We start from the raw sequence: 27,803 nt of genomic DNA on the forward strand, positions 1-27,803 counted from the left end.
CAGAGAATACACTTTTAAAAAGTATTAGTATTTCTATTAGATTCATTAATTAAACTCGAAGACCAGGAGTAGTGCCTATATTAAGAAACAACAACAAAAGGAACAGAAAAAAGTAAAATGCGGAACAACTCAGGAACACAGCCAGAGAAATCGGACCATAAAAATGGCTTACTTTAACGTGGCTCTGGGCTCCAAGGTTGTAGATCTCTGTAGGCTTTACTTCATTAATGATCTTCACAAGGCAGGTACTGTCAGTGAGGTCACCATAGTGCAACTTCATGTCTTTAGAATTCAAAAGCATACCATTAGATAGAAGAAAACATCAGCCCATTTTTTTAAAAATATCAAAATTGAAAGGCATATTTTAAAAGTCTGAAAACCACACTGGTTTCAGAGCAGCAGAGTATAACTGTCATCTTTAAAGAACCTAAATGGTAGAAAGATACATTTGTTGCCTGTGTCTGTTTACAAATGCTACAAAGAGGATTTGTAAAAACTCAAATGAACTTTTTTTTTTAAATCTTATCAAGACAGATGTTATACAGTTAATGTATCTTATGGTTCCCAGCTAGTTTGTAAGATGTGTTACATAACAGTGAGATTCAGACTCCCCCCCAAAAAAAAAAAAACCTCACAAAAATGCATATATTGTCTAAAGAACTCTGTAATACACCAGTAATAGTGAATCAGATACTTTTATCTAGCAATTTTAAAGTACTTCATAAACATCAATCCTTAAGCCAACCACGAAATGCCTGATGTAGAGACATAACTGATTAGGACAACTAGCCTATTCTAACCCTAAATCTCAGCATATCCTTACACTGATACATGTAGATAGGCAATTAGCTAGCTTGATATTTTGTTATTTTTACATAAAATTGATCTATGTCTAGACCCAATGGAACTACCATTCTGCACTTTGCACAAAAATGATAATAATTTTCAAGAAGGATGTACTGAATAACCTGAATATTAAGGTAAAGGGCCTTTAGTGGAGACAACTACATTAACCTGCAAATATTTGGTGCTCTGAAATGAATACAGAATGATTTATGCTTTACATGCTGACTGAATCATCCCTGCTAGCTGGAAAAACTGGACAAGCAAAGCAGGCTTAACTTAGGAGTTAAAAACCCAGGGTCCTGGTCCTAGCTCTGTCTTTTACATGGTATGTGACCTCAATAAAGTTACCACCTCTCTCTGCCTCTATTTCCTCATCTGTAAAATGGTTTCACTCACAAGCTTAGGAGCTGCTATAAAGGGCAAATGAGAAAACACTGTGACTGGGCTATGTAGACTATCTGGCTACATTCAGGCAACTTTATTAAAAATAACATGCAACTGCAAATACTGACAGTGATCTGTAAAGCAATTAAATATAGTTTTGATTGCCACCTGTTTTTGGACCTGTCTTCACAAATTATTTTAAAAATTAAATAAATGTACAAAGATCGCTTAGCTTGATTACATTAGACCAAACATAAAAAGCAAAGGAGTGTTCTGTGAATATGGACCTGATCTTACTTGAGGGGATAAGGACACCTGGAGAAGGGTGATCAAAGGCATGTCTACTCTTGGTTTCTTGAGCAGCATCACCTGACCAATAACCTGTAACAGCCTAACCAAGATGACACTGTGGCCCAGGGGCAGCAAGCAATGGAAAGGTTTTCAAAGCATGCAGATAGCATTCAATGTAGGCAATTCATGGGTAAATAATTGCAACTTGATGGGCTTTGAGAAAAATGACATTTGAAAATAACTTATCATAATATAGGAAGCTACAGAAAGAAATTTTAGTAAAGAAAATGACTTACTTCCTTCAATATGAGCCTGGGGGTTCTTATACAGATGTTCAATTCGACCTGTATTGAACGAACTGGATCGCCGCACAATTCCATGGACCTGCATTTTTTATAATGTGGAAAGATAAGAAATTATAAATGTGCAATGAGGATTAATAAGCAACTCAGAGGTTCTTTTGTTAATGCTTACCTTGTGAAAAAATGACTATAACTTACAAGCCTATAACTTATGAACATTATCTTTAAATTATTAAAAATAGTTCCACTGCTTACTTTCTCCCCTACCACTGCCCACCAGCCACCAGCATTGTACCTCCATCTCTCTGCCATGTTTTCACTGCCAATCTCAACAAAAGTAACTAGATAATTATGTGACTTCATAGCAAATGCTTAGTTACAGATACTCAAATGTCTCCTTTTCCAAACACACACACACTTAGAGCCCTGCTGCTGACAAAATATCTCTTCAGTTTGAAACCGAAGACAGACCATGTGAGGCCATATCGGTAAAACTGCCTTGCAGCCTCTGTAACACAAAAGCATGAGGCCGAGAGGCTCTGATGCCACATCCTTCCAGTGTCCTCAGAGCTGTGCATCGTGCACCTATTACATATATATATAAATATACCTGCATCCACAAATATAAACAAACAGCAGCTGCTATTATCCAGCTTTGCAGAAAAGAAATAGCATAGATTAGGGACAAGACTTATACTCTACTAGATTTAAGATATCAAGAAAACTCAAATGAAGAAAGGATTTTTTATTTTTTCAATTTTTATCTTTATCTTAACCATTATTAGTATGAGGGGGAAGAAAGTCCTTGGAACAAGAATGCATACCTGTCTGATACCAAAGAAAAGACTATTTGTGTCTGACACATAAGAGAAATTGTTCAAGACCTGGTCTCATGTCCTCCTTATGTCAAGATTACTCCCTTTGTGTTGCCAATGCTAATACAAGTTTATGTCACCAGCTGCCCAAGTTCCAGTTCTACTGGGGGCAGTTTTAATCCTTCACTTATTTTAGAAGTGTTCCTTCGAATGTTGGGCAGTTTCATTTGCAGCTGAATACACTTCTATATTTTAACTCAATCGTTTTCTGTCTATTTCAAACCGAAATTAATCCTTGGCATGACTCAAATATTCCAAATGCTGGGGGGGGGGCAGAATTATAAGCACATAAGACTTTCTTTCAAATAGAAAGACATCTCATCGTCATTTTATATGGCATACATGAGAAATTAACTTCTGCAAAGGATACAACACACCCACAATTAGTAATTCTTTTGGTTAGCTGCTTTAGCAAAGAAAAAAGCACTCATCCACACTATGTTCCAAAAGAACTAAGCCCAAGAAAATGTGGTAAAAATGAAAATATTTTTAAGAAGGGAACATCACAAACTTCGTTAACTAAAATTTTAGGAGGCAAACTGTAAAATCTAGGAAATATTAAACTGAGATTGAGTATACATCTCCATTCCTTAATTTAGAAGTGGATAAAATAACATATCAAGCTTAGAATTTATTCTACTTCATGGTCTCCAATTTTTTAAGTTCTTACTTAATTTTAAAGTTGAACTGCTCTACAAACAATAATTTTGTTTAACAATTTTTTGTTTAATAAAAACCAAGTTCACATACTTATATATAGCAAAATTGGTGTTTGCCACCAAGTTATTTCTGAAATATAGCTCTCTCAGATGTAAGCAGAGCTTTATTTCATTGGATATAAAGGAATCTCTATGTTCTAAAAAACAGATCATTTAATTTTGACAATGAAAATAATAATATGATTTAGTCTCTCTTTTCTCTTAATTGCTGGATTCCGGGTAAGTCACATATTCCAACAACCTGAAAAAAGAGAAACTCCATATACATACACCTTGCATATAAACATTAAAGGCTCTGATAAAAATATTAAATGATATTGATGGATTCAATTAAAATCAGACAACTACACAAAGTCACAGCAAATAAATAACGTAGGACTTTTTGTCACACTTATAACGAAAAGCATTAAGCCATAGGTTTTTTTTTTTAATATGAAAAAATGTGTTTTAATTTCCCCTCACTCCCAACTTTTGGTATGTGTATACAGGGAAAGAAAGAACTGCCAAATGCTTAATCCATGACAGCAAGTATTATTCTAAGAACTAATGAAAGCTGGGTCTGTCTGCCTCAGAGACAGGTGAAATACAAACTTTAAGACAAGCCAAAATGTGTGCAAACTGGATAATCTAGTTAAGAATTTGAGATTAACAGCTTTCTCTTCACAGAAGGGATGTATGTAAGGTTATTGTTTGTTTTTATAAGGATTTGGTTGGGGGGGGAAAGAGATGAGTTAGGAAACCAAAGTGAAAAGATAAATGAGCTGAATATGACTCCATGTAAACTTAATCAAAATCACTATTATGTTGTAGCAGTTCAAAAAGAAAATATAATTCTGAAACACTGAAGTCTTAAACAGAAAGGAGTATTTTGACAAACAAATTTCATGTCCCATTTAACTAAGTTGATGAAAAGGAAAATTTCAAGTTCTCTCAACATCAGAACAAAGTTTGATTTCAAAACCTAGAGTCAGATTAGGCAATATAACAGAGAAATGCTTGCTCATGTATTTGTTTACTTATTACAATCACGAAAACAGAAAATTGTTACCACTGGATTTCATATCCTTCAGTATCTGTTTGTTATTTCAATCAAGAAAGAAAATTATTACCACTAGATTTCAAATTCTTCAATGTCTAGATTTCTCTTGGAAGCAAGGATAACTCCCCAGGGATGTTTAATGCCACTTGCCTTTTGAAAAGCACAGATTATAGAGGTAACATCAATAGCTAACATGTACATGGCAATGACCATATGCCAGACACTGCTCTTCATAGACACTAAATCACTTATCCTCACAACACCCTTCCTTATATTATTCCCATTCTACAGGTGAGGACACTGCCTGAGATCACAAAGCCAGTGGAAGTGGTCAAGCTAAACTGTACACATGGTCCATCCTACCAACACTCAGTATGTTTCCAATGAAATACATAAAACTTTTGCCTTTTTTCACCAAGGCTTCTACGGTATTCGACAACCCAGAAAAAATATCTTCCAGATTCTCACAGATCATGAATGGATGCATGGGAACTCCAGGTTCTAACAAATAATCTCCCAGAGATAACTGGACAATCCTTATATGTCATTTCCTTTCTGTTCTCCTTATATTCCCTAGTCATAATTCCTCTCTTAGAAGAAAACCCACAATTTACCTATTCTTTATTTTAAATTCTGATATGCTGTGTTGTATTTGTTGCCATGTTATTTAATATTTAATATAAATTTTTCATTTATTCCCAGACATATTTTTGCTTTTTAAAAAAATTAAATTTGTCTTTTATTTTTCTGGTTTCTGGTTTCTCTGTGTTTTAGGGTACAAAATGGGTACAAAAGTATGTGTTGTTGTCTTATCTGCTAACAGTGATGCTAGGAAGGCACTTGAAATTTTCATAAGAAGCTTCACTTCTATTAATGTTCCTTTTCCCCTCATGCCCAGAAGGAATGCACACAGGGCTAAGATCCTAGGAAATGTAACAGGTCTGCCTTTACTAATGCTAATTAATAAACTGGACTAAGGAGCCTTCTATAAAATCTATAGCCCTAGGCTTGTCAGCATCAAGTACTATGTCATCTTGTCACTCTTGTATCAGTTAAAGCCCCACAAATCCTACAGAACTTCTCTGGACTGTTTTCCACATACTGTCTCACCTAATCTTCAAGACAACCTTAGGAAACAGGTACATTTATCATCCCCTTTTACCTGAGAAACTAAGTCTCAGAAAGGCCCAGTGACCTGCCCAAGGCCACAGAGCCAGCCAGTGGCAAAGGAGGATTAGAACACAGACTGTCTAGCACCCGAGCCTAGGGGTCTCCTTGCCACAGTGAGCTAGATGGCCTCTTTCACCTTTGTTGCTCTGAAGATGGTTGACGGGTGCTTAAGGGAGAATTATCCTTTGCACTTCAACAACTGTAGAATTAACTATTTGAAGTTTTAAAGGGCAATTTTTTAAAAAGATTTTATGTATTCATTTGCGTGAGAAAGACACAGAGAGCACAAACAGGGGGAGAGGCAGAGGAAGAAGCATATTCCCTGCTGAGCCGGGAGCCCAGTGCAGGGCTTGATCTCAGGATCCCAGGATCATGACCTGAGCCGAAGGCAGACGCTTAACCGACTGAGCCACCCAGGCACCCCTAAAGGGCGATCTTTTTTAAAAAAATCTGATAATTCTTAGTTTTCCTCTTCATGAGATGACACCTATATTCTATAAATAATAAGTGTTAGATTTATTCTCTTTGTGCTCTCCTTAATGATTAATGTTAAGCAAAATTCAAGAAACAAGCAACATTAAAAACTATAACTTTAAACCTTTTAGAGTCTCTTCTCAGTGAGAACTGGACCAGGAATAAAGCAACCCTTCACTTTCTCATATTAAATAGTTCATTCAGGGATGCGTGGGTGGCTCAGCAGGGAGTCTGTTTCTCTCTCTCCCTCTGCCCCTCCCCACTGCTCATGCTCTGTCTCTGTCTCTCTCTCAAATAAATAATAAAATCTTTAAAAATAAATAGATAGATAGCTAGATCATTCAAAACACGACCAGATGCATGGATTTCAGTGGCCACATTAGAAGGCCCCACAGCTTCAGGAATCTAATGTGTAAGGTCATACAAAGTATTTAACCATAACTAATCGGTCTATTCATACATATGATATTCCTTTTCAAGTCATATGCAAATGTCTATTTTCGCTTTAAAGTTAGCCAAGCTTTTTATACCTTTACTCTGCTTTTTTGACTAAAGAAAAAGTAAAGGAATCTATGTAACTATGCTATGCTAATTCTGTAGAGAGTGTTTGTCTTTGCCTATGCGGCCACCTCATCACTACCCCACCAACCTATCTCTGCTCTTCAATTTGCGCCCCCAACTGACTACTGCTTGTCCGTACAGTCCATGCCTTCCCACCTTCACAATGAAAGGCTGACTTTGCCATTGCTAGACAATTAAAGTTTGCCCCTTTCTGTTCTAGGAAGAACTCAGCCTCATTATCAAGCCTATTCACAGAATCTGTAGCTCTTCTTCCCAGTGTTCATTTGTTCCTGGTTTGTACTCTGCTACCCCAAAGTATATTGTTTCCAGGTATTTCTTAGCCTAGTGATATTCCTTATACAAAGACTAAATCCAAAATAGTGTAAGAGCTCAGAGAAAGAAAACCCCACCAATTAAGATACCTTAAGAAATTCTGTTCATCTTCACCTTATGATTAAATGATCTTATTTGAACCTATAGTAGTACTGGCTCTCAAACTGTAAGATCCAGGAGAGTGGCATCAGCAACAACTGGGGGCTTGTTCGAAAGGCTGATTCCCAGACCCCAGAACCAGCCATCCTCATCTTTATGGGGCCTCTGGGTGGCTCTGATGCACACTGCAGGTTGAGAACCTGCTGAGTTCCTGATGTTGACCCTCTGGATTCAGGTACAGACAGGTGTCTCCTCTTACCCTACTGAATGCAATTTACTAACCCTATTATCTTCCTCGTGGTCTTGAGCAACCAGGGACTGCTGGCTGATAATTCTGGAAAATTTCCAATATAGCCTCTTCAAAAAATTTATTTCAACTCAAGCTCAAAAAAGATGAAGTCCGTGCCACCATTATATTTCCCTTAATAGCTTATCCTCCAATTACAGCCATCTCTTAAAATGGAAGACAGCAGCCTATTAAAACTGAATACAATATGGATAAACACCTTTTCGCTCCCCTATTCCTACAAAGCTCATATTTCCTCTGGACTATGAGAAGGAATCATTTCTGATTATGCTTTGTAGTTCTATACCTTCCTCCTGTATTGTCTATATTATCTCCTTCTATCAATTTATGGATCTCACTCCTAAACCTCTCTTCGCTTGCCAATCATTGTTTCAATGATTCATTTCTCCCATTAACTGTGATTTGCCAAGTGGGCCTTCTGTTGTCTTTATCAGAATCAAATCTGCTCTTATGATTTCAAATGCCAATGGAACAAAAACATTTGTAGCTCATCTGGCAGTCCTAGGTTCTCATTACATTTATTTCTAAGTCTGTCATCCATTTGGGAACATTACTACCCATCTTCTGAAGTCTGCTAGTTCCTTAACAAGCCACCTAAGTGGAGCTTTGAATGTCTCTGTGCATGCCTTCTTCCTAGCCATTTCCAGTAACACTAAGAGCACCATCATGTTAACTGAGGCTATTCACCGTCTACCATACAGACATTAACCCTAGGCCCTATCACTAGTCCACCGCATTATCACAGTGACTACTCCACCTTATACCACCATACCTGCTCCGTTTTCCTCTGGACTAGCTGCAGACACTACTTGTTGCCACCATCCTCATCTCATGTCTTAGTCCCCCATGCCCTCCTTGGAAGTAAATTTCAACATCCATGCAGCTTAAGCACTCCTTCTGACATACCACCTCACTCTTCAAAACTGCAATGACCATGATGGGGTTCAGGACATGCTACCCCAAAATATGGCACCGTGGTGTATGGAATATTTTAAGCTGAAGGAATTTGACAAAACAATAGAACCAGGGAAGTCGCTCTAACTTTCCCCCTGCTCTTCTCCCTTAAAATAGTCATGAAATGCTCCAGTGAGAGGTGCCCTCCACCATAACTGGAAAAAAGGAACATCCATATCTCTGAAGACAAGGGGATGCCAAAAAGAATCCAAACAAACAGATCTTGTTAAGTTTCCCATACTTACCTCATACTCCTTGACCTGTCATATTTCTCCAAGACCATCCATTCTTCATTGAACCTAACATAAAAATACTTAGCCTTAATGGTTTCTTTGGATCTTCATTTCCTTATAAAGGTTCCCAGTCACATAAAACTTAATATTAAATAAACTTGTATGCTTTTCAGTTTAATTTTCAGACCCAGCCAGGGACCCTAAGAGGGTTGAGGAAAACTATTTTCCTCCTCCACATTAAACCAACAAAGATTAACAGGAGAAATTTCTACGGTTTTCTCAAACTCCTTCTATTTTCTCAAACTCCTTCAGCTTAAAATATCCAATACGCTAAAGTACCACATCTTGGGGTGGCACGTCCTGAACCCCATCAGTTGTTGCTAAGTTCCTTCTCCACTAACTCCTCTCTAGCTACCAAACACCTCTCAGCCAGTGCCAACACCTGAAACAAAGTAATTTATCTGCCAATCCTTCCCTTTTAGATTTATTGAAGCACTAAATTAATGTAGTCTGAATAAATTATCAGTCTTTATCTAAAACCAACTCTTCTGTACTATATATGATCTACTCTAAAATTCTCTGCTCTGCAGAATATGAATGTATCACTCAATTATAGCAATCTGTATATGAACATAAGTGCACATGTATGCTTTCATAATTACATTTGTCTTATTTTCATATTTTTGCAAGATATAAAACTGGCTGGTTAGGTAAGGGAACAGAAGGTGCTAAACATATCTCCTATTCTTAAAGTCTAAAAGTCAAGGCTCTCAAAAGATTATGAGTTATAGTAAGAAAATTCATTTCCTTTTCTTCAAATCCTGTTGGCATTTAGATGCCAAATTCCTTGTTTTTCCATCTGCCCACAGTGCACATTTTTTTTAAACAGTATACCTGCAAACAGAATAATCCAGAGAATCCAAATTTATTAATATAAACACTCCCAAATCAGGCCAGAGCATATGGGTCACTGTATAGGTTTTTGTTCTCTGTACAGCATGAACTTATATACAGAAAACTATTCTTAAAAAAGGTAACATGCACACATGAAGTTACATCAAATTTAATATGAAAACCTGTTTCCTTTAAACAAAGCAGAAAATGTTCGAGGAGAGGACAAAAGAGGAGAAAAAGAAGACGACGGTGATGACGCCAGCAGCAAACCCAGAAGTTTCAGCTTCCATAAAATGTATGGCTGCCTATTAGAACGAAAAAAATCTCTGAGTGTAAATGTTTCATTCAGGCTTGCCAAAGATCAGCTTAGTTTTTATTGCTCTGTGCAATTTCCGAATTAAGTGACTTCACTGTGAGTGGGACTTTTTTATGTAACACATTACATCATAAATTAACCCTAATAATGTTATAGCTTTTAGCTTACCCAGGCTGCTTTATCTGAGAATGTGGGAAGCGTGCAAAGCAGTTAAACACTAAGGAACAGGGGGAAGCCACCAGTGCTCACCAGCAGATAAATAGCACAATGAACTGGCATGGTTACAAGCCAAGCGGCACATTCTTCCCCTGATTTTGATTTGTTATCGGAGTTTCAGTGGAAAACACACACAGGAGGACGGCGGCAGAGGAAGCAGGAGGCCACTGTGTCCAAGTGATTCCACCAGCCTGTGCTTGCTCACTGAGTCACTCACCTCGTAGCCTTTCTCCAGCAGGAACTCAGCCAAGTATGAACCATCCTGGGAAGAGAAGGAAAATTGACAATTGTCAGATCCATCACGGCTAGCGTAGAAGGCAGCCAAGACTGAGAGCTTTGAGAAATGCACTGAAGGGGCTATATGAACATAAATTAAGGATCATGGCAACCAGAATAAAAATAATACAGCTAATGATGTTAAAAACAAAATAGTATTCCTCTTTCCACTGTTCACTAAGCATTTTCATAGACACTATTTCACTTGAGCACCACAGAAGTACGGCAAAGTGTTAGCATTGTCCAATTTACTGGGTAAGAAACAAAATCCAGGGACATAATATGGGGCAACAGAGAGAACATGACATTTCGACAGATGTGGGTTTGGTTAGGTTTTGCCACTTACTAGCTGTGTGAAATATGCAAAATATGTGTAGCAAAGCAGAAGGCCTTGGTACTACAGGAACATAAAACAGGAATCAGACTAATTCTGGGTGGTTGTGAAAAAGGAATCGCAGGTAAAGGAATGAGATGGGAGCTGTGAGGACTTGGGGAGAACACAGGTGAGTGTAAGCAGGAGGCAGGGAACACCAGAGCGTTATTAACATTGCTGAAAAAAGACACTATGGCAGAGAGGAGGTAGGTGAGCGCCTTTGTGGAGGAAGACCTTCTAGGCACTGGTGGGAGTTGGCTTCTAACTCAAGCGTTCTGGAAAGTCACTGAAAAAAGAGTTTTGGGGGTACGGGTGCTAAACACGATCAGATTTGTATTATTATCACTGAATATATATGCATAACACACACACTCATAAACTTTAAATAAGAGGATATTTATTTTTTGTAAAGTAGGAAGGATGCATCTTTTTTTCAAAGATTTTATTTATTTGAAAGCAAGAGAGAGCACAAGCAGGGTGAAGGGCAGAGAGAGAAGTAGACTCCCCACTGAGCAGGGAGCCTGATATGGGACTCAATCCTGGGACTCCAGAATCATGACCTGAGCCGAAGGCAGACACTTAACCAACTGAGCCACCCAGGTGCCCCGGAAGGATGCATCTTAAATTGTGCAGTTATTCCCTATATTAAGATGAAGGTATCTGACTAAACACAGATTCTCAAATGGCTTTTAATAACTCTTGTAAAAATTTATAGGGTACCTGGGTGGATCAGTCGTAAAGCATCTGCCTTCAGCTCAGGTCATGATCCCAGCGTCCTGGGATCAAGCCCCGCATCGGGCTCCCTGCTCAGCGGGAAGCCTGCTTCTCCCTCTCCCACTCCCCCTGCTTGTGTTCCCTCTCTTGCTGTGTCTCTCTCTGTCAAATAAATAAATAAAATCTTTAAAAAAAAATTCTACATGGGGGGAATGCTATTTAAACTAAAATATTTCATGTGCCACTTTTAGGGAAAGAAAGTATGAGAGTCATCTAATAAAACTATTAAGAGGCCAAAAGCTGAGAAATCACTGTTCTAGAGGAACTATAAAAGCTACCAGCCTTGCTCAAAATATGAATTGGGTAGACATTTTGCAATCAATCCTGTTAACTGCCCACCTGTTTTCAGCCCGGGTCGGTCCCCTCCATCCCATCCAGACTTAAACGTAAAAATGGGAGGCTCCAACTACTGGAAATTTGTGTATTCAAAAGTAGCTGGGACTATTTGGGAGTATCTGGGTTTTCTTTGGTTTCCTCAGTTTGAAAAAGTTTAAAATATCCCTCTGAGTTTCAAAAGTTCCTACCAGATATTCCAGGAAAAAGAAAAATGAAACAAGCCTTATTATTGTCACTAGTTGACTTAAACCTGGAAATGGAGACACCCTATGGGTCCTGAAAATGACAGGGCTGCCAAGAGAGTGTTTACTACATTAATGCAGAAGTCACACATAAATTCAGGCAGGATGACAAGGCAAGGTATACAAGGGACACATTTTGTGGTTCATTAAAACCTCCAACAGATTTTCTTCTGACTTCTTGACATAAATATTCTGGTTTATAGACTCATGTAGAGAAAAAGAGAAATGGTTTGGCATATTCCTTCTCCTCTCCATCTTATGATATACACACAATTGCATGGTTTTTAAAATATCCAACATGCAAACTAAATCAGATAAGAGGGCTGAGCAATACAGACTAGGACAGGGCAGGTCAGTCTACATGACCATCGGAAATGTGAGAATAATGGGTAGTCTTATAAATCAATCAGTGAGAAAGCAGCTTAATAGAAAAAGTATTTACAATCAGAAGAATAATTTTACAGCAGTTTGGAAAGCCCTAGAATGTATCAAGTTTTGTTTCATTGTTAGTATTAGTGTTGTCATTTTGAAGCAGGCAACACCATACTTTTCATGTTCCATAATTTCTCTTGGAATAAAAAGTTAAAATGCTTTGTGTTCTCCCATGGCTGCATACAATGTTTAAAAAAAAAAAAGGCAGAGGTGAAAGTGCTAGAGATCCATGGGGGCAGGGAAAGCTGTGATTATTCAGAAAGCTGATGTGAAACAGACCTGACCAGGCCTGAACCCTGTCAATAAGGTCTTGTTCTTCTCACCCAGGGCCCTTCTCAAACTTTCCAACCGCACTGGAACATTCTGAACCAGCAGGGCACTCACTTCCTCCTGACTTCCTTGCCAGGTCTCTCAAGTGATAGGGCCTGAGCTGCACAATGAGTGGGAAATGGAGCAGAGCGAAGGCTCCTGGTCTCTGGCCTAGGGAGCCCAGCTGGCCTCCCCTTGTCCTCTCCCTGAGCCCCTGAGGGGACTCCACAGGGAGACACAGTATCTAAGCAGGCAGGCGTCAGCCAAGCCAACAAGATCATTGTTTCTGCCTCCTCTAGAAGAACAGGGTTGTTGGAGAAAGCTTCAATCAGACTAATAACTGAAATGTCATGGCAACTGAGAACCTACAACTGACATTAAAAATTCTGATACTTAACTCCTTGGAACACAAGGAACTAAATGAACTTAAATTTCCAACTCATTTGCTATGAACACAATTAATCTGGTACAAATTCCAGCCTGGGTTCAATCCTTGTTACAGAAAACTTTTAACTGAGGAGATAATGTCCCAATTGTGACTCTTAAATTTAATTTTGTACATGGTTATTAAGGGTATCCATTTCATATTAAATGCTGTGCAGATTTAAGGAATCACCATGGCTGTAACATTTTCTATCTTATTCTTGCAAGAACTCGGCCCAGAAGGCAAGGAGCCACTGGCATCTGAGGTCAACAAGGCACACGACAGTAGCCAATTTGCATATTATCACACTACAGGGGTAAAGCCAGAACTGGAATCCAAGTTGCACATTATTCTGACCTAGAAAATCAACCTCCTTCCTCACCCTCCTCCACCTGGGACCTACCAAAACATGTCAAAACTCAACAAAATAATAAAAAACCATAACAGATTTCATTTTTAAACCAAATTGACGTAGTCATTTCCCATTACGGAGTGTTTTGTGAATTAATCAGTGCTTCTAGTTTTAATTAAGTGACATCGTGTAATTTTAGAACACTCCAGAGCTCAGAGGAAGGAGACAGTAAACAGCACCTGAGATTCCTCAGGTCGTGTTTGGGCCCTACTCAGGAAGCAGTACAGTATTGTTTGAAGGTGGACTTGGACTGACTGTGGTTGTATTATTTGGAGGCTCTAGAGCCAAGGAGGGCACTACCCAAGGACCAAAAGTGCCAGATTTAGGTATGCCAGATGCCTACAGTCCCTATATTTGGGTATCTCTATTTTTCACCTTCCATGAAATACTCAGAAATGTTCTAGATCAACACCCATAAAAATAAAGAATAATTCCAAAAATTAGTTCAATCATATCTTGACTATAGTATTAAAATTACGTAAAATTACACATCTATAAAAAGCTAAGGAAGTACAGAAAGTTTACCCTTCTCCCGATGACCACAGAAGGCTTTATTAAGCACTGACTGATCCTCCAGCCCACATCCAAATACATATGTGCCAAGGAGTCTACCTTCCTGCAGAGGAGACTAGCATTTCTCTTCTCCCTTCAAACATGGATGCACTTACAGCCCAGAAGGATAAATGAAAAGGACACTTTCTTATATGCAATTTGAGAACCTGGCTCCTCTGAAATGCATGCTAAATTATACTGTGTGTTTCTGCCTAAGCACCATTTGGCAGCTTCTTTGCATAAGATAAGTAGTATTGGGCTAAAGAAATCATGCCACTAATAAATGAATTTCTTTGTTTAGATCATCTCAAGCATCAGGAAATAGAATGTCCCTCCTGTAAGGAGAGAAAGCACCAATTTACACTGCCCTTTATGTTCTATAACTCTACAAATTCTAATTACTCTAAAATAAGCATCTTTTCAGCTAATAGCAATTACAGTATCAGAGTAATCTGTACCTCCCCATGAGAGAAATGCAAAAACCTCAATGACTAACACAGAATGCAGTTCTGAATTAGAATGAAAACCTCCAATGGGAAGACTGGCAATGTAGTGTGAAGAATACAGAAGCAGAATAATATTTGAAAAGTATTTTCACCTGGCTCATGTTTGTAACACAAAACACTACATAAAATCTTTTTTAAACTCACAGAATTCAAAAGACCATAGGGATTAATTAATCTAACCCTCTCATTTTATAGATCAGGAAATTGAGATTCAAAACAGTTAAATGTTTAGTGTACAGTCACACAGTTTGGAAGTAGCAGAATCTGCTCTCCCCCTCAAAAAAAGTCTTCAGACTCTCAGACCTCAGAATTTTTCACTATAAAATACTGCAAAAAAAAAAATCCAAGATGAAGAGACTGGACTAATACCTACAGTTGACACATTAATGCATTACCAAGTGAAGAACAAGAATACAGCCAACAATTATCAGTGGAGTGAAAACTAGCTGACCAAGTGGTAGACAAGAAACCAGGATATCATCAATATTTAAAACATAAATAATTTCCAATTCCTGTAGTCTTTTAAAGTTAACAATTATTTCCCCATAAAAGCTGCTGCCGCGGAAAAACAGACTTTCACTTACTTTGATTTACTTCCTGGTAGAGAGGAGCACTGTAATCCAGAAATGTTATCAACAAACTCTGAATAATAAAGACTTAATTGTGCCCAGCAGCTAAGATATTCTTTCTGTAACCACCCCTTCCCTCTGACTATTTGCCAGGGAACAAGCCCTTCAAACAGGTGGAAGTGACAGGGGTCACTAAACATAAGACTTTCTTTTTTTTTTAAGATTTTATTTATTTATTTGACAGAGAGAAACACAGCAAGAGAGGGAACACAAGCAGGGGGAGTGGGAGAGGGAGAAGCAGGCTTCCCGCCGAGCAGGGAGCCTGATGCGGGGCTTGATCCCAGGACTCTGGGATCATGACCTGAGCTGAAGGCAGACGCTTAACGACAGAGCCACCCAGGCGCCCCCAAACATAAGACTTTCCAGTAAATCATCATGAGCTGGAAGGTTGAAAGAAACATTTTAAAAAGAAGCCAGATACCTCCAGTCATCCTACATATGATTGTAATATTGAGTCTTGTGTCCATGGTAAATTTTTTTAAAAAGATTTACTTATGAAAAAATATCAGAGAGAAGCAATGACCTAAAAGGTTAATTTTAAAAAACTTTTTTTTCCAATTTTACAGGTTAAAAAATGATGTTTTTTTTTTTTTCCATTTTTTGGCGGGTATTAAGACTGGAGAGTTTTTTGTTTGTGACCATATATACTATTTCTTCTAGGAATTATTTATTTTTATCTTTTCTATTTTTTGTCCACTTTTCTAGGATGCTGTATTTTGCCAACTGGTTTGTTCTTGTATCTAGAACATAAATAAAACTGATTGATTTTTCTAATATAAGCTACTCAAAAAATATTTTGAAACAGTTTAGCAGATTTTCAGTGGCACAACTCCCATAATTAGTTGGTTTAAAATACACGTTCCTTTCAAATTGCAAATGATTATTGTACATTCTTAGTTTAATGAGCAAGAAAGAATGCAAACACCAAAACTTGAATTCGAGCTACATTTGCTCAACCCAGCATTTGTAATATTGTTAATCTCAACAGAGTAAAATAAACTTCTGTAATTAGACAAATGCTTTAAGGAAAATGGGATTAAAGGGTTAACATAAGGGGGTAGAAAGGAAACAGTTATTAGTAAGGTGTAGAGAGACAATTTTTAATTATGTAATTAGAAAGGCAACACACACACATAACACTAACACAGCCCCAGAAATGCTTAAAAAGCCTCGAAAGGAAATCCAAAGGCATTTATTAACAGCCTGCAAGTGTGCTGGGCGTACATACTACATAGACACATCAAGGGTGAGCCAACCTTTCATGTCTTCATGCATATAAGTATGCCCAAAGAATACTGTATCACACTGATTTGCTTTCCTTTTTTTAATGTGTAAGGTCCTTTAGTTTGAACGTCTGTGTTTCTTTCTCTCCTGCTCTCCCATTCTTCACTCAGGCTGAAGCTTTTATTCTTCTGAGATTAAAAAAAAAAAAGTCTTCATATGATCTACTATTACTACAAATGATAATAGTATTAATAACAATAATAAGCATATATATAGCACTTACGGTATGCCAGGCATGTACTAAATGCTTCACATTCATTAACTGTAAATCTTCATAATAACCCTGTGTAGTAGACACTATTATCTCCATTTTACAAATGAGCAAACTGATGTGAACTGAGACCAAGTAACCTGCCCAAGATGTTGGTATGGTAAACAGAGCAAGGATGTGAAATACACACACACACACACATACACACACACACACACACAATTTATGTATATATATTTGTAACAAATTATTTATATGACAATTTGCTTTACTAATAGGATCAATCATTCCGTAATGATAGGCCTACCAATGTTTTAACATAAAATTTGGTCTCCGTAGAATTCATTAACAATACAAAGTGTCCCAGATTAGTGAATATCAAACATCCACTTGGGCCATAGGTGTTATGAAATAAAGGACAGGAAGGAAATAAGAGATTTAGTCCCTGCCCTATTGCTCTGAGAAGTATCTGGGAAGCCAGGCATTTCCTGGCCTAGATAGGATTATGCTCCAACACTGGCTCAGACCTCCACATTTCACACACATCAGCAAACCTACACGTGGACAGATTGAGAATAGTAACCAGGTAACCTGTCCAGCTAATCAAAATGTTCTGCTATCAGGAACACCAGTAGATGCATGAGTCATGGACAGAGGGTGGCAAGGCTGTGTAGATAAAAGAAAAGCTATGAAATACTACCATATTGACCTCTTCTATACTGGATGGCACAGTGCCCTGGAGAAATAAATCACCACACTTGAGCATGAAATCAAGGTGGAAAAAAACAGAGGAAATACAAGAAACATATCCCTGTCAAAATCCTTTTAAATATCTGCCTAACTGGCTAGTTCAGTGCTGGTGTGAATAACTCCTTTCAAGTTTAGAACAATATACTACCTCAAAGTTTTTATAACTCAGGGTTCCAGACACATTGATAAAGACTTGTATAGATCTGTAGGGAAGTTAATAATAAATTACCAGTAAACTTCATGCTTAAATAATAATCACTTTGTGGTAAATACATATATATACAAATTTTGAAAACAGAGTTCCTCTCTCTTTCCTTTTCCCTTTCTCATTATCTCTCAAAGTGACAGTCCATACAATTAAAGCCTGTTTCTTTGCAAAGTATATGCTTACGTAGTTCTATTCATCCAAGTGATTTATGCAGGAAATGATTTTTTACAGGTACTCAAAACTGAAACAGTGCTACACTTTGTCCAGTGTTCAAGGCCATGTTTAATGAAAAACTTCAAATTTAGAAGGAAAAAAAAAAACCTTTGTACTGAAAAGAGAAGAATTATGAAATTTTAGTATTTACCTGATTTATTAACTCTTCCTTGTACATTTTTTTATAATTTGTGTCCTGGCTAAGGGAGGAAGACAAAACAAATGTCCTTTTGTTTACACCTTTAAAAAGGTCATAAATAACAAAAGAATACACATATATTGATGACTCTATCTTTCCCCATCCACATTCATTTAACAGGTTGCCACTAAAATGTCACTGTTGGTAACAAACAGAGTTTAACTATTTACAAATGTTCTTTTAACCCAATTTCTCTCAGGGATAAGTAATTGGTACAATCCAGTTGAGACTTTTTCTAAAATATGTGCATACTATGACAGAAATGTCACTTACAGGCTCCCTGATGCATTTCAAATCTGCTCTGCAATGTGGAATATCCATCACCCTGGAGACACTGTACATCACTGAAGAATGAAACAAAATAAGAACAGTGATTTACAGAACTTGAAATCACTGAAACAGATAAAACTCAAACATATATATGCAAGTGCAAACGGAGAAATTTGTAAGCAACTACCCAGAAAGCTGCTTATCATAAAACTAATAAAGCTAACTAACTTTTAGAGCCAGAGAACAAAGTGTTGTAGGAATGACTGTACATCACAGAGGCCCTAACGCAAATAATGTTGATTCTCCTGGAGTGCCCTGTCCGTGGGTAGGTTCAACTGATAAAACTCAATTTGTGGGCTAGGAAATCTCTCCAGTTATTTACTGTGTTATATTGTACATTTGGGTTCTACCACTCAGAGAAGTTTTCAAAAACCATTTTGGAGTGGGGGGAAATCACATATTTAAAAATAGGTGTCTCCATCATACTAGCAACTTTCTTTCCAGTGTCACTGCCTTTTAGGCCACACAATCCAGGTATGTTTCTAGATAGCTCAGCCCTAACATAGAAACAGAGGGAGTAAAAGGAGTTATTTGTGAGATACTTAGATGACAATTCGAACTTCTTATCATTTTGTTTTCTCTCACCAACAGCAAAGAAGCTTGGCTCTTATTCAACCCTACACTTTTAAAAATCTTGACTTACAGGACAAAACACTGTCAAGATCACACTCCACTGAAGACCAGAGTTTTGTAAGGGCACACGGGCGCGAGGGTGAGGAGGAGGGGTAAAGATTCTCCAAATGAAAATAATGTCCGCCCTAACAGGGATTGGACACAACTCCCCATCTTAGTCATAGCAGCACCAAAGTCTAAATTCCCAATTTTTCCAGAGTCTTAGACTGAAAACCAGGTGTCTCTAATTCAGTCTAACCTGATCATATGTACCTTTTAATCTAATCTTACAATACTGAAATATCTAACTACTGCTTTCATTCCCAGCTAGTCTCTCCCCTAATATTTATGACTTATTTGGGATATTTGACTACATTTTGTAGATTTAGGTCATACATGTGGAAAAATTGAGAGCATTTTTTATATACCACAGCACTATGCTTAAAATTCACATAAGCTATCACATTTTAATAGATATGGTTAACTCAGCCTTACATTATTTTCTTCAAAATATATTATTTTGATCAAAATAATAATAGTCTACATGTCTATAATTCCTATGGCTGCTAAGTACTCTAAGATATTTTTCCCATTTTTATCTCTCACAACATCCTGGTGAGGTAACTGATATTATCCCCATTCTTCCAGATTAGAAAACTGACATTCAGAAAGCTTAAATCCCTTGTTCAAGGTCATAGAGCTAGTTAGAGAACTTGGCAGTGTATGAAACCAATTTATCTAATCCTAACTGTAGTATTATTTCCATAATAATTCTCCTTCAATCAAAACAAAAGTGTTTCAACTAAAACAAGATGCCAGTGCCACAGTTTTTAAAACTTTTCAATTACCTAAAAAACATATATATAAAAACTCAAAGTTTACTGAAAAATAATTAAAATAAGTACCAATTACTTTTGCAATAATCCACTATTATGAATGCTTAAATAACCCCCCCTTCAAGTACACTAAACAAAATGCTCGTGTGTGTGTGTACATGCACATACGTGTACAGACTCAAAGGGATATCTATGCCATTATCCTGAGGATTAAAACAACAACAACAACACAGCTCTGCACATGGAATGTTAAAAGCAGATCCTGAGACAATCAATCCACTGATAACCTCTAAAATATAAAGGACTACAAAATGTGATATGGCAAATAAAAATAAGGATAAGATGTATTTCCTACTCTTATGGAATTTATAATCTAGTGAGAGGACAAGGAATCAATACATCATCATCATCATTTTAGTGATCATATTAATGTTAACATTCATTCACTGTACACCTATGATGTGTTAAAGATTTTTATTTATTTATTTATTTGAGAGAGAGAGAATGAGAGATAGAGAGCACGAGAGGGAAGAGGGTCAGAGGGAGAAGCAGACTCCCTGCTGAGCAGGGAGCCTGATGTGGGACTCGATCCCGGGACTCCAGGATCATGACCTGAGCCGAAGGCAGTTGCTTAACCAACTGAGCCACCCAGGCGCCCTACACCTATGATGTGTTAAGCCAGTGCTGGCCAAAAGAAATGTATTTGAGCCATATGTGTAATTTTAAATATTTTAGTAGCCAAGTTTTAAAAAGTTAAAAAGAAATAGGCAAAAGTTAATTTTAATAAATTTATTTAACCAAATTATCCAAAATGTTATATGTTAATAAAAATTATGAGATGTTGCACATTCTTTTTTGTATTAAAGTCTTCAAAATCTGTTATTTTACACTTACAACACATCTCAAATCAAACCTAAATTTTCTTCAGAAGCATCTGATCTGTATTTAGATTTCATAAAATTGATAACTGAAAAAGGAGATTTACATATCTAGGTTGTATCAAATATACTTAAAAGGCTTCCAAGAACTGAATACCAAAAAAAAAAAAAAATCATTTCCTTTTAATATTCACTACATAGATAGGGGCACCTGGATGGCTCAGTCAGTTGAGCATCTGACTCTTGATTTCAGCTCAGGTCATGATCTCTTGGGGTCCTGGGATCAAGCCCCACACTGGGCTCCTCGCTCAGTGGGAAGTCTGCTTGAGGACTCTCTCTCCCTCTGCCCTTCCCCCTGCTCACATTCTCTCTCTCTCAAATAAATAAAAAATCTTTTAAAAAATAAAATAAAATATATTCATCATATACATTGGCACAACTGGTTCAATTTTTTTCTTTTTTTCTCAAGAAAAACTGATTTGACTTTGGAGCAAAAGGTTATTCGGTTAAAATCCATGTATGTTCAAGTTAACTCACTCTTATGTCATGTATTAATAGTGAATCCAAATGAGTATTTGCATACACTGGAAAGCAACTCTACTAGTGTTCTTCAAATTTTTTTTCTAGTTTTTATAGCCAGTTTACATAATGCTATTGATAATTAAAACCTTCTTCATATTGATTCATGTTAATACATGTATAAAGTCATTATTATTGACTTAAGTATAAAGTGAATTCTCACACCTCCCTAGCCAGGTCACAAATAAACTTTTCCTTTCCTTAGAGCTTCAAATTTAGCTCATTCATAAGCAGTGTGATAAGACTGAGAAAACATAAATCACACTGCCATGTTTTCTTTATAATTACTGGATATTTGGCAAGCACCCCTTTTGTTTCAAGAAAGAAAAAAATCTTATATTGGAGTAAATATTATAGAAATCTTTGTAAAACTCATCCATGATTCCACGACGAGTGCTAGCAAAAAGCACAAGATCACTGCCTTCATTGTCTTCTACTTCCTTCAACAGGTCTATAAAACTGGCAATGATTCATATATTTGAATGTATAGACTGAAAAATTTTAACTATGGTAGGACAACTTTTAAGTCTACTTCAGAATATAGGGGAATGAAGCAATAAAAGAAACATCAGTCTTTTATTTTAAAATTCTAATAAATGCAAATATTTCACCTACCATAGCTGGAGTCCTACCTATTGTGATAGAAATTAAAATTTTTTCATATCCATCTGAAATTCATCTTTGATATATAGAACATTCAAAAATATCTATGTATCTATGTTACAAATTTGGTATTTCTCACCACAAATTTACATCATTTCTTTGTAAATTTTTAAATCCTTTGAGAAAAAGAATATCTAAAGTAGTAACTAGGCAGTAACTCATATATCATACAACTTGTCTAAAGACAAAGAAAAGCACTTGAAATTTTTCAAATTTCAAATCAATTGATCTTTCATACTATCAGAAAGACCTTGCACTCTATAGGCAACTGGTGATTTAATTAAATATCATGAAAGTTTTATATATATTTTTTGTCTTTCTCATAATTTTCTAATAAAACTTCTGTAATAATTTATTTTGTCATCTCTCCATCTAAAATTGGTTTCCTCTTTTGTGAATTAACCCAAGCCATTTTATAAGCATCCAAAGTGACAAGTTTACAGCCTGTTAAAATTTTAAATGTACTGGATATTTAATTCAGATTTCAGACAATATTAATTCTTTTTTGATCTTTGAGAGGAAACTTCAAATCTTCTATGGATTTTAGATATCTCTTTATATTATCCACTTTATTTTCTTTAAATTTTTTTACACAACAGTTTTTCTGTTTTGCTCCAGTGGAGCATATTGCAAGTTAATCATGGAATTTCCAGTCTCTTTATGTCTTCATTGCTCTGATCATAGTACAAGTTTCTGTGTCTGCATTCAATTCTGTGGCAGTAATGTGCCTTTGTTTTAAATTCTAAAATTGGCCTATACTTATTTTAACTGGAAAAAAATTTTATTTTAGTTAAAAATTATAAACATTTCAACTTAATTACCAATGATGAGGTACATGTATCCCTGTAAGTCCTGCTGTCTGCATAAAATACTCCAATAAATGCACTACAATGTTAGATAGAGCACAGGAAAAAAATCATTCTGAGTGAAAAATTAGTTGACATCAACAAAACCGGTGATATGTTTAAATGAGAAATACACCGGTTAAACTGAAATGTAATCCTACCAAAACAAGAGAGTTGTGTTTAATAGAAATGTTTTATATTGCTTCCATTTTAAAAATTCATTTCCTCAGTCCTGTTATCCACACCTTAATTGTTCAATAGCCACAGATGGCTTATGGCTACAATTTTGGACAGTATAGTGATAGGTTGTGTTTTCAGCAGTTTACATTTATTAACTTATGTAATTCCCACAACAACTCTTTAAAGTATTTACTCTAATTATCCCCCATTACAGACAATGAAACTCAAGCAGAAGCAATTAAGTAACTTACCCAAAGTCACACAGCTATTAACCAGGGAGCCTGAGATTTAGACCCAGACAGTCTGACTCCAGAGACTCTTGCCCACTATCCCACACTGTCCAAAGTTCAACAGAGGCACAGAATTTAATGAGAGATGACACAAGAGGTGCAAGGTGTTTTAAAAATACAAAGGAAACTACTTAGCAATTAGAAGTAGGGAGCCAAGACAGATAGGAAGGCACTGTGAACAGGAGAAAGACCTGAGCTTAAAGATGCATATCGACAAAAAGGAAAAGCAATTTGGTGTAGGAGGTGTGGCTGAGAAGTGTGAGCATAAGGCTACTTGTCCTGAGTGGAGAAAAGATGAGCAACTGCAGTAGATCAACAATGACTCCCAAAGGCATAGCCCTGTCCTAATCACTGCAATCTAGGAATGTTAGTTACCTTCTATCAAAAAAGTCATGGCAAATGTGATTAAGGACCTCGAGATGGGAAGGTTATTTTGGATTATCTGGGTGGGCCCTAAGTCACAAGCATCCCTGTATGAGGCAGGCACAGAAAGATGTCACACAGACAGAAGAGGAGGAGGCCCTGTGACCAGAGGAACGGATTGAAATGATGCAGTCACAAGTCAAGGGATGCCAGCAGCTGCCAGAAGCTATAGCAGCAAGGAATGGATTCTCCTCTGTAGCCTCTGGAGGGAACACAGCCCTACCCACACCTGATTTTGGAATTCTGGCCTCCAAAACTATGAGAGGATAAATCTGTTGCTTTAAGCCACCCAGTTTGCAATATGCTACAGCAATCCCTAGGAAGTTACTTCAGGGTTTCTCAAAACCTGGAGCATGCAAAGGTACCTTATGAATCAGCAAGAAGGGAATCTAGGAAGCAGTATTTCCCAATTTATTCATGACAGAATCCCCACTCCCTCTGAGGGGAGGAATGGTGGTAAAAGAGAGAGAACCTGTTAACATTTGGCAGGCCTAGCATTCTACTAACAAGGTCTAGGAAATCCTGAGCCAAGACACATTCTAGAAGGCATGTAATTTAGGCAAGTAAGTATGAACTATAGTCAAGCAACAATACAAAAATTTAAAGGTTCTTGAGAAATGTTGCAAAAGCCAACCATTTAGGGTGAGGAAATCTAACACATTATGAACCTGGGTTACAGGTGACTTCAAGGTGGCTGAACACATGGCTTTGGGAGACAGAACAGGTAACCCAGCTGAGCTAACCGGCTCAGTTAACAATACAGTAAGCTGTATTGCACTCTACATGAAACCACCACCTCCAGGAAGTGTTTCAAGTCTTATGGGGGACACCAATAAGCTAAGGTAGCTTTAGAGGGTGATAAATGAGAAATGGCATTAAAGAACAAAAGAAGTGTTGTTCCCAGAAAACAACAGTCAAAGGAGAAGCAAAATAGCAGTAACTTCAAGTAACTAAAGGGCTAAAATGAACAAGAAAAAAATGAACCACAAAGGGGTCAGTAAAAGCCAAAAATCAAATACCCAAGAGGAGTGAGATCAGGCTCAGCATGAAGCCCTCCATGGATGCTGGCATTAAAAAGCTCCTGGTTGATCTGGATACTCTTGCAGAGACTGGATGGCTGGTTATTTGACTGCTGTAGGAGGACAAAATCCACAGGGGTAGGAAGTTGGCCCACAAAGTCGATAAGCTTCCTCCAACTCTAAGATTCTATGCCCCAAACTGGCCAAAGACCTGTTTGTCACACCCACAGGTATAGCTGGAATAATAAGTGAATTAAAAAAAAAATACTGTGTTAAGCTTGGGGTGAAATTCAAAGTATTTCATAACTTGTAGCACAGGCACTAACCCACCAGAATGGTTGCTAGCTTATGTGACTATAAGTGAGTACCCATCAGATGAATTTTAGCCTTCATAAAACTTTGACAAATGCCCTAGAGTTGAATATGGATTTTGAACAGGCAGGATTACAGAGGGAAGAGGAAAAAATTAACACAACTTAAAAACTGTTAATTTGAATTGACAATAGGATGGAATGGAAAGGTGACCAGGTAGGCTGGAAGCCACTCTCTATCTACTGGACATCTGACCACAAGCTCCCGGCAGCTGCACTCAGGGCCCAGCAGCCACACACTTGGCACCACAGCCTCCAAGTGTCCTCTTGGCACCTTCTGCAAACTCTACTCCCATGCCAAGAAGTCTGGGTTTAGTTTTGGTTCCATTCTCTGTCTCCCTCTCTGTTCTTTTCCTCTACCCCCCCTAGCATAAATGTGGGTCCCACTGGGTTCAGGCTAATAATATCCACTCAGCAGCAACTGTCTAATAGGTTAACGCCCAACAATGGGCACTTGTATTTTCTTATAAGGTGGAGGTAAATTATGGCACTTGAACAAAGACCTTATTATCTAAATTTTACTGCATGTTTACTACAAACCAGTTTCAATTTTATGTTTTCGTCTCTAGGCCCTATGACAAAGGGGAGAGAAAGTTCATTTTCATATTTGAAGGAATTGTTTTCTAAATATATAACAATGTCAGGCTAAAAACAGGACTTGTTACAGTTTGAATTGTGTCCCCCTAAAAATTCACATATGAAAGTCCTCAACCCCTAGTACTTCAGAATGTGATTTTATTTGGAAACAGGGTCATTACAGATGAAATTAGTTAAGATAGGGTCACACCAGAGGAGGGTGGGCCCTAATCTGACTGGTGTTCTTTATAAAAAGGAGAATTTTAGACAGAGATGCACACAAGGAAAACATCATGTGAAGATGAAGGCAGAGGATCGGGGTGATGCTCACACAAGCCAAAGGATACCAAATATACCAAGAAACCACCAAAAGTAAGGAGAGAGGCCTGGAATAGATTCTCCCTCACGGTTCTCAGAAGGAACCAACTACCTTGCTGACACCTCAATCTTGGACGGCTAACTTCCGGAACTATGAGAAAATAAATTTCTGTTGTTTAAGTCATCTGACCTATGGTACTTTGTTATAACAGCCCTAGGAAACTAATCTAGGACTCAAAAGTATTAAGGAGTGCACACAAAAGATCAGGCAGGGCCAGGAGAAAAGGTCAGAGGAAAGTTTCTGCTCTTTGTGCTTCTAGCTGACTGTCAGGAACTACCAGGTTTGAAGCCAACGCAGTCCTCCCTCCCAGTGCTCTGCCTGCCACCCACACTGAACTTCCTTGGGCTCCATAAGCTGTACTTCCTGAGCTTCACAGACTGCTCCCTCTTCCTCAACTCCCTTGACTACCCTGTCGCTCATTGTCCACCGATTAGGACTCCCATAATTCTAGATGTCGGTTTGACCATTGTTTCTTCAGAAAATCCTTCCTGATGTGCTCCACCCTGACTGAATCAGAACCTCCACTGTTTGAAACACTCAAAGCTCACAGCTCTTTCCTTCATAGCTCCTGTCGCATGTCTCATTATATGTCAGTGACAATGGATTATGTGCCTTCCCCACTGGACTGCAGGATCCATGAAGACAGGACCACAACCACTTTGCTCATCATGACCCAGGATACTGATAGGTAGTTGGAACACAACTATTTGCTCAATAAAGTAAAATTCAACGTCCTTGGGTTTCTAATCTCACAGGATATGCCAATGCCCTGTCTGCAACTTACATATCAAAAGTTGTCTTATCCATCAGCCTGGACTTCTTGTCTTAAAACATGAAATACAAATACATTCTCAGCTCCCACACTGCCGTGGAGGAGCACTACTGACTATTTCTACAGTGCTGCATGAGCCCTCCCTCAGTGTATGTCTCAAATTCTCAGCTGCCATCCACTTCTCCCCAGCACATTGGGCACTGCTGTGGTCTTCCTAACCCCCAATTCCTAAGCCATCGTACACCCAGCACACCAAGGTAAAGGGGCTGTGCTACTCCCACAACTAAACTTTTCCAATGAAACCTAAGCAGAAATCCAATACATAACATGAAATGGATTACCACAAAACTATCTGGTTTCAAGATCAGGGGAGTTATGGAGGGATGTGGAAAAGGAGAGAGTCCCTCCATATACTTTGCCTCCCACTCCTCTCTGTCACACCCCCTACCACCAGATAAACTTGAGGCACCTCCAGGCAACCTGAGTCTCTTCAAAACCAGTTTAGAAACCACTAGTCCATCTGATTAAACTTAAATTTTCTAAGAAGTCAAAGCTCTCAATTAACTATCACCTCCATTCCCAAAATTCTAACCAAATAGAAGTATATACTTTTAATGTGCACATTTCATATCCTGGCTTCAATCTTCCTTGTCATATGTATTTTTTCATTCATTCATTCGTTCGTTCGTTCGTCAAGCATATGCTGATGTTCCAAAAGAAAGGTTATAGAGACCAGCCTTGCCTTTCAAGACATGAAAATATGGTATATGAGAGAGTTGGGTCTATCAATGCATGTCATAATAGTAACAGTAATAATAAAAATAACAGGTGATATTTATCATGGGGGCAGAATTGGTAGAAATATTCTATAAGCATCAGCCTTCTGAGCAACCCTATTGGTAGGGTC

At 37.7% G+C, this 27,803-nt stretch overlaps 1 protein-coding gene across 2 annotated transcripts in view; it reads right to left on the reverse strand.

The window, feature by feature from the left end:
* Nucleotides 1-27,803, reverse strand: part of GMDS (GDP-mannose 4,6-dehydratase) — a 652,731-nt gene that overhangs the window by 473,825 nt on the left and 151,103 nt on the right. Inside the window, exons 2-5 of one of the 2 annotated variants that reach the window (XM_027603644.2) lie at nucleotides 18,417-18,487; nucleotides 10,231-10,275; nucleotides 1,818-1,905; nucleotides 173-282 (exon numbers count right to left, since the gene is read on the reverse strand). In XM_027603644.2, coding sequence (XP_027459445.1) covers nucleotides 173-282; nucleotides 1,818-1,905; nucleotides 10,231-10,275; nucleotides 18,417-18,485 — 312 coding nt within the window. In that variant the 5' untranslated portion in view covers nucleotides 18,486-18,487. The remainder of the gene's footprint in view (nucleotides 1-172; nucleotides 283-1,817; nucleotides 1,906-10,230; nucleotides 10,276-18,416; nucleotides 18,488-27,803) is intronic. The other variant, XM_027603643.2, reaches the window with a different exon arrangement.

Source organism: Zalophus californianus, chromosome 7, assembly GCF_009762305.2.
Source record: "Zalophus californianus isolate mZalCal1 chromosome 7, mZalCal1.pri.v2, whole genome shotgun sequence".
NCBI lineage: Eukaryota > Metazoa > Chordata > Mammalia > Carnivora > Otariidae > Zalophus > Zalophus californianus.